Source organism: Vigna angularis, chromosome 8 (genome assembly GCF_016808095.1).
Source record: "Vigna angularis cultivar LongXiaoDou No.4 chromosome 8, ASM1680809v1, whole genome shotgun sequence".
Lineage (NCBI taxonomy): Eukaryota > Viridiplantae > Streptophyta > Magnoliopsida > Fabales > Fabaceae > Vigna > Vigna angularis.
This window is the reverse complement of record NC_068977.1, coordinates 35,084,703-35,096,060: the sequence shown is the minus strand read 5'-3', so window position 1 is coordinate 35,096,060 and position 11,358 is coordinate 35,084,703. Positions and strand designations below refer to the sequence as shown.

The following is an 11,358-nucleotide window of genomic DNA, read 5'->3' as shown; positions in this document are numbered from 1 at the left end:
TTTCAAAATTGACTGAACAAAATTTTTTGAAGCTTAGAACTACTGATTTGGATTATCTTCTAAAATTCTTTTGGTAAGGACAAGGTAATATTGCTTTCACTCTTGTAGCGTCTCACTGTTTCTATATGTAAACAAAATCACATGTTTGCCAAAATTTTGAATGGCCCATAAATGGTTGAGATTTTTCAGATTTGGCTTTAGATAAACGGCACAAGCAACTCTGCAAAGGGCTCATGTGACGGACAGACACATTTGTAAAGGATGCCACTCACTGAAGAAATGACAGTGTGCCAAGTGTCTCAACTGAGGAAATCATTATAAGACTTTTGTTTTTGCACTACGAATACAATGACACATTTACATTCATTTGATACATTTTACAAAGGTAAAAATTTATTTGAAACTATTTCTTACTTTTTATTTTCTTTTTTCTTGAAGAAAATGTAAAAGTTCACATTTTTGTGACCATTTTATTTTTGTAATGTGTGTCAAATGTAAAAGTGTTTCACCCAACCATTTCTCAAGGTAAAATAGTCATACAAAAGTGAATTTTTGTATTTTGAGAAAGAGTAATGCTACTATGATACACTCTTACATTTATTTAACAAATAGTACAAGAATAAAATGGTTATAAAAGTGTAAACTTTTATATTTTAAAAAAAAATAGTAAAAAGTAAGAAAGAATAATGAAAAATGAACGGAAAAAATTTATGTGTATAAAAGAATATTTTTCCTTTTAGGAAAAAAGAAAAAAAAAATAACAAAAAAATATTAAATACAAAAATTTGTGTGTCAAAATATTATTTTTTTTATTTTTTTATAGGTTACTTCGTGAAAATTCAAAGTAAAGAAAGAAAAAGATTCACAACACTACTTAAATCTGAATCAACTTACTTAAGAGATTTGACAATACTTCAATCCAAAAGAAAATGAATTTAAGTTTGTAACATTTTCATTTTTATCAAACTTATACATGGATTCTCATCAGTTTTAAAGTTGGATTTTTGAAATGATAAATGTATTTGAAATGTGTTCAAATTAATTTGAATTTATACATTTTTTAAAGGGAAATTGACTTTCACTTGATTTTAATTTTGAAGTGTTTTGTAAAAGACTATATGAAAAAGGATATGGTGATGTGATGAACATGATTTTTACTTGCTTCTCACTGCATTGACCACTACCCAGAAAGCTAGCAACCATGTGCAGTGCTTGAAATGCTATTCTTAAGATCAACTCAAAAGGGAGCTTCTTTCCCACTTTCCACAATGAAATTTTTAGTTTTGTTTATACTTTCAGTAACATGTGCACCATGAAGAAGCTTTTTAATTAATGAAGCTTTTGATTTAATAATTCTAATCCCAATTACAAGAGAAAATTGAATGCGTTGATGTGGAATAGCAAACCGTTATGTTCATTTCATATTTTGACTTTTAGAGAAAACATACATAGTAGTGCTGTTTTCGAACCTTAATTCAAATTTTAAAATTATAAATATTTTTCATTGCCCCAAATTTATAGAAAAAAAAAAAACATATATTGTTTGGGGTAGGATTCCACGAGAACAATTATAAAAGAATCCAAAAGAAATAAAACAGAAAATTTTAATTTAAAAATATAGTTCCTTATTTTTTTTATTGGTGTTTCGACTCTTACATTTATTACCTCAAAGTAATTATAGATTCAACAATATTTTTCACAGTGATAATATTTTTAATTAAATATATTGTTAATAGTTCAATTTTGATACAAAATTGATATTTGTTTCTGTTTTAGATTTTAATAATTCTCAAATTTTAAAAAAATAATAGATACCGTCTTTTTCATCTAATTAGCTTTTGAGTGGTTTATACGGTAATGTTTATATTAAAATGTCAATTAAAAATGTCGCTTAACACATTAAAAAATTAAAATAATTAAATTAAAAAAAATTATATTAACTTATTTTAAAGTTTAAAAATTAGAATATATCAAACTTTAAAATAATAACAATTAAATGTAATAAGTACAGTCTTATTTAATCCAACAACTTTTCCTTCAACATTGGTTGGATGTCTTTATGAGATGAGTTGGGCCAATTGGGTCAGAAATTGGGCTCATGAGCATAAATGCATTACAACCATTTTATTTGGTAATTTTTAAAGTTATAATAATTTTTTTGTAATTTTTTAATTATTATTTTAATATTTTTTTTGTTATTTTTAAATTATTATTATAATAATTTTTTGTAGTAGACATGTCCCGCTGAACTCTAAATTAAAAATTGTTTTTATCATAATTTGATATTATATAAGTTAATATGTATGTATTGCCAGTATTGAAACTTTTACGCAGTCAATAAAAATTATAAATATAATTTTTAATATAGTTATTATAAAAACTAATATTATTGAATGAACCAATTGCCTAAGACATTTTTGTTAGAAGTGAATGATTTATTTTATTACATCCAAATGGCTTTACATGTCATAAATTATTGAGTTTGGTTCATTGACCCATTTTCTTTTTAAATATAAGATTGATGAGATAAAAAATAGAAGAGAGATAACATAAACAATATAATGGAGTTTGTGATTATTTTTATTTCTTTGTCATTTTTACTTTTCTTTTGTTGAAAATATCTATATTTTTACATATTCTTATTCATATGTTTTACTTCATTTTATACTAGTTAGACCACAAAAACAAAGGAAAAAAAAGAATAAAAACACAATGATCAAGATAAAAAAGAAATAATAAACATTTTTATATGTTATTAAATTTATGATAAAATGTTATGTAATTTTTTTCCATTGATTATAATAAAAATAATTAATTGAGTTTACAAACCGTGAGCTTTATAATACGTAAATTATATTTTCTACCATGAACACGACAAATTATTGAAATAAAATCAATTCTTTGTCAATACATCATCAAACTTAAATTCACAAAATTAATCACTTTGTAAACCTCTTACAATCTTAACCATAAAATTATCAAGGAATTAACATAAAAAGTATTTTATTTTAATTGAGCTTTATTTGAATTCGTTGAAATTCAGTCAAAAAAGTTAAGAGGGCAGAAAGAATTTCTTTTATTTTTAATTATATTTAAATTTTGTTTTAATTAAAATATCATTTATCATTACTCTTAATTGAGTTTTATTTTAGTTAAAATTCATTAAAAAGGTTAAAAGTACAACACCACTCTTTCAAATTTTATGTATATTTAAATTTTATTTTAATTAAAATCATTCATAAGGTAGGAAAATAAGTGTTCTGCCACTTAAAAAACATAAATTGAATATCAATGAACATGATAAACTTTTTATTGTATTAAATTTTAATTAGATTTATGTTTTATTCAAACTCAATATATTCATCTAAAAAAAAAATAAAATCATACAACTTTACGATTTTATTGAACAATTCTAATAATTTTATTACAATGTAAAATAATAAAATCTTACTATTTAAATCTCCATTTTACCTATAATGATTTTATCATATATTCTTACTGTTATAACAACTACTATCTTAAATTCATGCAAAGATCCTCAAAAGTTCGTACCACACTAACCATACTTTTAACTTTTCCAACCATTAACATCTACAACAACCCTCTGTCCTCTTTTTCCAACTGGCCCACTGCATATTCACATATATAATTATACATTCATTTAATACATATTACAAAAATAAAATAATCATAAAAAATGAATTTTTGTATTTTATTAAAACATAAAAAATTTGTATACATCAAATATCATTTCTCTTAATTATAATTATACATCAATTTGTTCAAACACATTTTTGAATTAAAACTTAAAATTTATAATCTTCACGGACTGAAATTTGTCTATTAATAAATTTTAATTTCTTAAAAAAATAAATATATTTATTTTTCTGGAGTCTTACACGTATTTTAAAATATTTTAATTTAGCTTATGAAATAATTAAACCTGAACAAATAACTGATTTAGCCATACATTTTTTTGGTAAATCTCATGCATGTGTTTTTCCTTTTTTGGTTTAAATGTTAATATCGTGAAAGTGTTAATTAATGAATACATTTTTATTAAGTGATATTGAATCTTGTAAGAGAATCATAACCATTTTTTCTCTTGAAAATTAATACTTATTAAAGTGAAAAAAATTTATTACTAATAGTTAATTGTGATTAAGTATGTTAAAGAGAGTGGAATATTAGAAAAACATTATTATAATAGAAATTAAAAATTATTTATCACAACCTTTTTTGATCTGAAATAAAGTATAAGAAAAAAGCCCATTTTTTATTTAACAAATTTTTCCTACAGTTGGCATAGCTTACGTTGTGCAGTTAAGAAACGTGTCGGTACGAATCAGCGGTCGGATATTATATTATCATCAATCTGTGAGCTTCAACAGATCATATTTCGCGGTTTCACGAACTTACCATGGGGGTGCTTGTGTGTGATTGTTAAACAATTTTTTTCCGCCTTTTTTTTAAGAACACATTCTTCTGACTTGGTCGGTGAAGTCAATAATTATGTTGTTTTTTTTATTCATTAAAATTTATAAATATAAAAAGAAGATCATGATGATTAGTTTTATTATGATTACATATCTTAGTTCCCATTTGAATATAATATATTCAATTTCTACCATTTAGTATAAAATTCTTCTTACCATTTAGTATAACAGTTTATGAAAAATGATATGTCAATTAATTTATTTTAAAGTTTCAAAATTTATGCAATTTAAGTGGTAATCTAACATTAAATAAATAATTTTATTTAAGAAGATACCAAAAGTGTGTGAAAAATATTATTTTTTTAACATAATTTCTTCACTTTCATATTTTCTATTTTCTGGTCAGTGGGGAAATACCCCACGAAATTCAATTGATTGCCACTTTCCATTACAGTCTTTGGCTTTATCCTTCTTAAACCCATCTTGTATTCTGTCAATTTCATGTGAAAAAAATATAACTTGATTCGAAAAGGAAGGAACTTGGGACTTGTTTCGCTCGGAGATGGCGTTGCCTAAGGTTGATTTTGAGGTTGGAGCTGATGGGGTTGCTGTCATCACTATGGGCAACCCACCCGTCAATGCTTTGGCCATTCCAAGTCAGTTTGATTCACCAATTCTTCATTCTTTGGCAATTCTTGTTTTTTATTTTATTTATTTCATGAATTTATTATGTGGGATGTTTTGATTGTTTTGATCAGTTATCATGGGGTTGAAAGATAGATTTGATGAGGCAGCTAGAAGGAATGATGTGAAAGCTATAGTTTTGACTGGTAAGTGTCTAGGTTTATTTTACGACGATGCTGCCGTTGCTTTACACAATTCATTGTTCAAGTAAGGAATTTTGCATGTGTGATTGTTTTATCTTGTTTCCTCTTTAATTTCAGGCAAAGGTGGGAGATTTTCTGGTGGCTTTGATATCAGTGTTATGAAGAAAGTTCACGATACCGGTAAGATATGATAGTGTGATTACACATACGCTTTGTAAAGTTCAGATTACAAAATTTAGATCAGTTACGGTTATGAGTCTTGAAAGATTTTGAACTTTGAATTAGCTGTATTTGCTGTTTTTTCTTGGCAGGGGATTCCTCGCATCTCCCTGATGTCTCCGTGGAACTAGTAGTCAATGCGATTGAAGGTTGTAACTTGTAACAATTCTTTTAGTTTGCGCTTACCTTGATGGAGACATTTTCTTGGTGCTTCTGAAAATGTTACTTTCTCAGTAATATTAATTAATATTATTCACAAATTCAGATTCGAAGAAGCCTGTTGTTGCAGCAGTAGAGGGGCTTGCTCTTGGAGGCGGCTTAGAACTGGCTATGGTTAGTTTTTCCTAGTTGAGGAGCGATGCTGTTCCTTTAAATAAGAATTGTTATCAAAGTGTCTTCATTAGTGCATGAAGTTAACAACTTTTCGTTGTGTAGGGATGCCATGCACGTATTGCGGCTCCGAGAGCTCAATTGGGTCTACCAGAGCTGACTCTTGGTATTATTCCTGGATTTGGAGGTAATCAAGATTTGCTTGCATGTATATTCAGTAATCTGGATCATGAGTGAGGAACTTTTCGTCATTTAGTAGCACTTGCTGAAAATAATATTAACAAATTTGTAATTTTTAAGGAACACAACGTCTTCCAAGGCTTATTGGGCTGTCTAAAGCTGTTGAAATGATGCTGGTAAGACACTGGCCATTGTTTTCATTTGTTTGTGTTCCCACTGCATTTTTTACCATGGTAGATGAACCCCAAAGCATATTTAGCAATTTGTGAAATGTAAAAAGAAAAGGAAAAGAAAAAAGTGGGAAAACTGGAGACCTTTGTTAGCAAAGTGTCAAAAATAATTGCACACACTAAATTGATGAATGTAGACTTTGAAAGAATAGTTAGAAAGGAACAACTCTATGTTTATAATACTCTGGGATCTTCATTACTGTGCTTATTTGTGATGCAGAACAAATATGTTAATTTTGATGTTGCTTTTCTTGCAGACATCTAAACCTATTACGTCGGAAGAAGGGAGGAAATTAGGACTTATTGATTCCATTGTGTCCTCTGAGGAGTTACTAAAGGTATCTAGGTTGTGGGCTCTTGAAATAGGAGAGAGGCGCAAACCTTGGGTTCGTTCACTTCACAGGACAGACAAAATTGGTTCCCTGTCTGAAGCACGTCAGGTGTTGGGAACTGCCAGGCAACATGTCAAGAAGACTGCTCCACATTTGCCTCAGCAGCAGGCTTGCGTAGATGTGATTGAACATGGAATTGTTCATGGTGGCTATAGTGGTGTGCTAAAGGTATTATTAGTTCTAAGATATAGTCTTTGTTCAGAAGGAAACATGTGCTTTCTTCCTTCATTTTTATTGACTCAGTTTCTTCTCATATTAATTTCTAGTCCGAGATAGATGTAGTTTTAGGTCTAGCATTTTTATCATTCAAAGCTAATAATTAATTCTAATTACAGGAGGCAGAAGTGTTCAAGCAATTAGTTGTGTCGGACACATCAAAAGGTTTAATTAATGTCTTCTTTGCTCAGCGGGCTATAACAAAGGTACATGGTTAGATATGACCTTTGTGGGTTTGGGTGTTAATATGAATTTCTCATTGTATGTTGGCTAAACTTGAGGAAACAACTGATAGGTTACTCAGGTTTATAATTTATTCACCATTTATTAACTATGTTTTGGCAGGTGCCTGGCGTAACTGATATCGGCCTTAAACCAAGAAATGTTAAAAAAATTGCTGTTATTGGAGGAGGTCTAATGGGATCTGGCATTGCTACTGCTCTTCTACTAGGCAACATTCGTGTCTTACTCAAGGAAATCAATTCTGAATTTCTTATGAAGGGAATAAAAACAATAGAAGGTAACTATTCTAGTTATTTGAGTGAATTAGGGGTAATATGATACGGATGATCATTTGGTTAAGTAGGGATAGTTGGATGCTGGAGACCAATTGTTAATTGGTTGATGTTAATAATAAGTTGTTCAGTTGCTATGAGTAGTGTCTTCCATAGTCTGGGACTTTTATATACAAATATCATGCTTGGAAGAATTAGCTTTTGGACATTCTTAACATGCACCTGCTATCAAATGGTTGGTTTAATATGTATATCATCAATAGTACATTTTCAGGACATTGATTAGTTTAACTAATTGCTATTAAAATAGATGTTAATGGATTAGTGCTCTTTGCTGTATGTATCTATTATTTGTCATATTTGAAAGAGGTGTTACTGCTTTGGTGGTATGGTTTTCTGAAGGAAGATTTTCTCTTTGTAATCATTTTAACGATACGCTAGGCCTTTATGAAAAGTCTAAACCACTCTCAGTCTCATCCTTGATATATATGTGGTAATCTCGTAATAATTTTTTTAATTTACGTTTGTTTCATTTTGCTTGACAGGAAATGTTAATGGCTTAGTAAGAAGAGGCAAGTTGACAAAACAGAAGGCAGATGCTGCACTGTCACTGCTTCAAGGTGTTCTGGATTACACAGAATTTAAAGATGTGGACTTGGTTATTGAGGTTGGTTGCCTGAAGTATTTTTGTTGTACTTAGAAAATAGTGACATGGTTTTGAATTTTGGATCCTTTGAAGAACTTGGCAAAGTGTTTTTTGTATTAACATTTATTCTTGTGTTCAAGTCCTCAGTATCATGGCACTGAATACTTTTCAAACAGTGGAAATATGTAACATTCAGCAGATGGTATATGTAATGGAACATTTCTTTGCTGATACTGTTGTCTGTTCAAATTTAAACAGCAATGATTTTCTCTCTCTGCAGGCTGTAATTGAAAATGTCGGTCTCAAACAAACCATATTTAGCGATCTTGAGAAGGTCTGTCCTCCACACTGCATTTTAGCATCAAACACATCAACTATTGACCTTAATCTTGTTGGTAAAAAGATCAGCTCTCAAGATCGGATTGCGGGTGCTCATTTTTTCAGGTTATGTATATCCTTTTTCTTGTTATCTTCATTTGTAAAAGAATGACCTTTTAATTTTCTTGATCAGTGATTTAGGTTTAGGAGGGAGTATTTTTCTGAGAATGGGAACAAATGCTACATTAAGTTTCTTTATATTTTTGTTTTGGTAGGTTGAGAGAAATTAACTGGGCTTGATTTATAATTTATAATTATATCCCTTTGGCACCTATTCCAGTTCATGAGGGAATTGATGGAATTACATTTGTAGACTACACACTTCCCCTACACTATAGAAGTTTCGGATAGTTAATTTCTCAAAGCATAGATAGTGAAATTACATGTGTCTCTTGTACTAAGATCATGTTTTAAACAACTGTTATGGATGGTTTCTAATTTCATTTCTTTGATATACAGTCCTGCCCACATCATGCCTCTTTTGGAGATTATACGAACTGATAAAACTTCTCCACAAGTGATTCTTGATCTGGTAACCGTTGGTAAAATCATAAAGAAGGCTCCCGTTGTTGTGGGGAACTGCACAGGCTTTGCAGTGAATAGAACATTCTTCCCATATTCACAGGGTGCCTATTTGTTGGTCAACTTGGGTGTTGATGTTTACAGAATTGACAGATTGATACGCAACTTTGGCTTTCCAATCGGTCCTTTCCAGTAATCCTCTTCTCTTAAGAGTTCTGTATTTTCCAAGATATATGTTAATAATTTTTTTTCACTTTTATTGATTTGTTAATTGATATTAATGCTTTGCCCTGCATTCCCAATATGCTTATGCAAATGATACTATTTTACTATCATGACGTTTCTAGTTGAATCCTATGTTTTAGAAACTGTTTCAAGCCAATGTCACATTTTGAAACGTGCATTTAAATCTCTAGTCACTACACTGCTAAAATTAAGGACTGGTATAGAAGAAAAAGCTAATGGTTTCATGGTAATGCGAGAACCAAAGCATTATATATTGCACTGTGGTTCCGTAGTATGAAGTCAATCTTTCTTTGATTTGCAGGCTTGCGGACTTGGCTGGCTATCAAGTTTCTTTTGCTACATCCAAAGTATTTGCCGATGCTTTTCCTGATCGCGTATTTAAATCTTCATTGCTTGATCTTATGATCAAATCTGGGCGAAATGGTAATAGGGGATCAATGTCTTTTTTAAATATTCCTACTTTCTTTGTACAGGGAACATTTTGTGTGAATATAATCAATGATTTCTGTCCTACCAGGCAAAAACAATGGGAAAGGTTACTACATTTATGAAAAGGGTAGCAAGCCAAAACCTGATCCTTCAATACAACCAATCATCGAGGAGTCTAGAAGACTTTCCAATATTAGGCCCAATGGAAAGGTTGTTTTATTTGGCACTGTCATGTTAGCAAATAGTACAACTCCCATTTATGTTAACATTGCATTGAAGTTGACATGATTGCTTTCCATGTGTTGGTTTAATCTTAAGTTCCCTCTCTCTCAGTACATAGAAAATAGATATTTGTCTGCCACTGAGTGAAGGTGAGATAATAGTATTTGTTTTATTTGCAGCCTATATCTGTTACCGACCAAGAGATCGTGGAGATGATTCTCTTTCCAGTAGTAAATGAGGCATGCCGTGTTTTAGAAGATGGAGTTGTTATTCGAGCATCAGACCTTGACATTGCATCTGTTCTTGGAATGAGCTTCCCCAATTACCGGTTGGATTTCTTTCATTTCAATATTTTAAACTGACATAACTAAGAAAGAGGACAAGGAGATAAAACTCAATAACCAATAATGAACAGCAACAAAAAGTAAAAAACAAAAAAGGAGTTAGCATGCATGCTTTATCAGTCTGCTTTGCTGTTTAACTTTCTCTCTTTGCAATCGCTTGTTTTTCTGCAGGGGTGGCCTTGTTTTTTGGGCAGATTTGGTTGGGGCTAATCATATCTATACCAGCCTAAAGAAGTGGACACAATTATATGGTAACTTCTATAAACCCTCAAAGTATTTGGAAGAAAGAGCGCTCAAAGGCATTCCTTTGGTAAGTTGCTGTTTCTTCATACTCTGTTCAAATTTCCTGAAATTCAGCTTTAGTAGTGTATGATTCAATCCTTGATTATTCAAACATGTTCAGGGAACATGGAAAAGTTTCAATGATTTCAGCAACTAGTATTTTTAGTAGTTATAATGTATTATCATATAGGAATAAGATTGTCTTTCTTATCATATAAATCTGTGCATTGCATAGATTAACAAGATAAAGTGCTTGACTTGGTATTTTGTATTGGTTGCAGAGTGCACCTGCTTCATCTACTCCAAAGCCAGTGGCGCGTCTATGATGAAAGCTAATTGTTCCAGCATGTTGGATGCTCCTTCTACCATAGAAAATGTAAAAGAAAATAAAATTTGCTTTCTTCTTCCTAGTTTAAATAATATGGTAAAAGTGGTTTTGCAAAAAGAAAATCTTATTGATCAAAGTCCTTTTCCAGTTGTTGGGATTCGAAGTCCATGCTGAAAAAGTGTAAACATATTTTCTTGAAGTTAATGCGTTTTGATTGAACATATTGAACTAAGCTTGTTTGGATTTGCAGCATACTATCTGTTCCTTTTGCGCCCTTTACATGGTTTCAGATGTAAAAGTGGATTTTAGATGAGAATTCAAACATGCTGTAGCAGTAGCAACGAGTATAATCTCAAGAAAGCCTGTAATGAAATTTACTATAACACTATTTTTGTGAAAATTAAATGTTACTGTTTTTTGTATGTTAAGATGCTTTAGTTTTGAAATTCAAAAATTTAGATTACTTTATTGAAATTTATCATTCAACACGATATTAAGTTTTAATTATTATTTTTCTCAATGTTATTTAGTATTTATTATTAGTGGTGTGGACAAAAAATATTAATATATTAAATAAGGGGATTCTAGTTTAAATATAATATTTATTCTCATTACA

The 11,358-nt window shown here is 30.0% G+C and overlaps 1 protein-coding gene across 1 annotated transcript; it reads left to right on the top strand.

The window, feature by feature from the left end:
- Nucleotides 1-4,792: 4,792 nt before the first annotated feature.
- On the top strand, nucleotides 4,793-10,974 carry LOC108345899 (peroxisomal fatty acid beta-oxidation multifunctional protein AIM1). The gene is made up of 18 exons (XM_017584746.2): nucleotides 4,793-5,092; nucleotides 5,195-5,266; nucleotides 5,381-5,443; nucleotides 5,575-5,631; nucleotides 5,748-5,815; nucleotides 5,918-5,999; nucleotides 6,113-6,168; nucleotides 6,480-6,782; nucleotides 6,950-7,036; nucleotides 7,176-7,350; nucleotides 7,891-8,012; nucleotides 8,272-8,435; nucleotides 8,829-9,083; nucleotides 9,439-9,560; nucleotides 9,655-9,776; nucleotides 9,968-10,116; nucleotides 10,304-10,442; nucleotides 10,696-10,974. Exons 1-18 carry the CDS (start codon nucleotides 4,999-5,001, stop codon nucleotides 10,738-10,740), a joined length of 2,175 nt encoding a protein of 724 aa, XP_017440235.1. The 5' UTR covers nucleotides 4,793-4,998; the 3' UTR covers nucleotides 10,741-10,974.
- Nucleotides 10,975-11,358: the final 384 nt, after the last annotated feature.

What these genes read in the sequence shown, in the direction of transcription:
- LOC108345899 (XM_017584746.2), top strand. Translation starts at nt 4,999, where the DNA reads ATGGCGTTGCCTAAGGTTGATTTTGAGGTTGGAGCTGATGGGGTTGCT. An exon ending in GGGAATAAAAACAATAGAAG is followed by an intron (nt 7,351 to 7,890) that starts GTAACTATTCTA and finishes TTTGCTTGACAG; the next exon opens with GAAATGTTAATGGCTTAGTA. An exon ending in TTTCCAATCGGTCCTTTCCA is followed by an intron (nt 9,084 to 9,438) that starts GTAATCCTCTTC and finishes TTTGATTTGCAG; the next exon opens with GCTTGCGGACTTGGCTGGCT.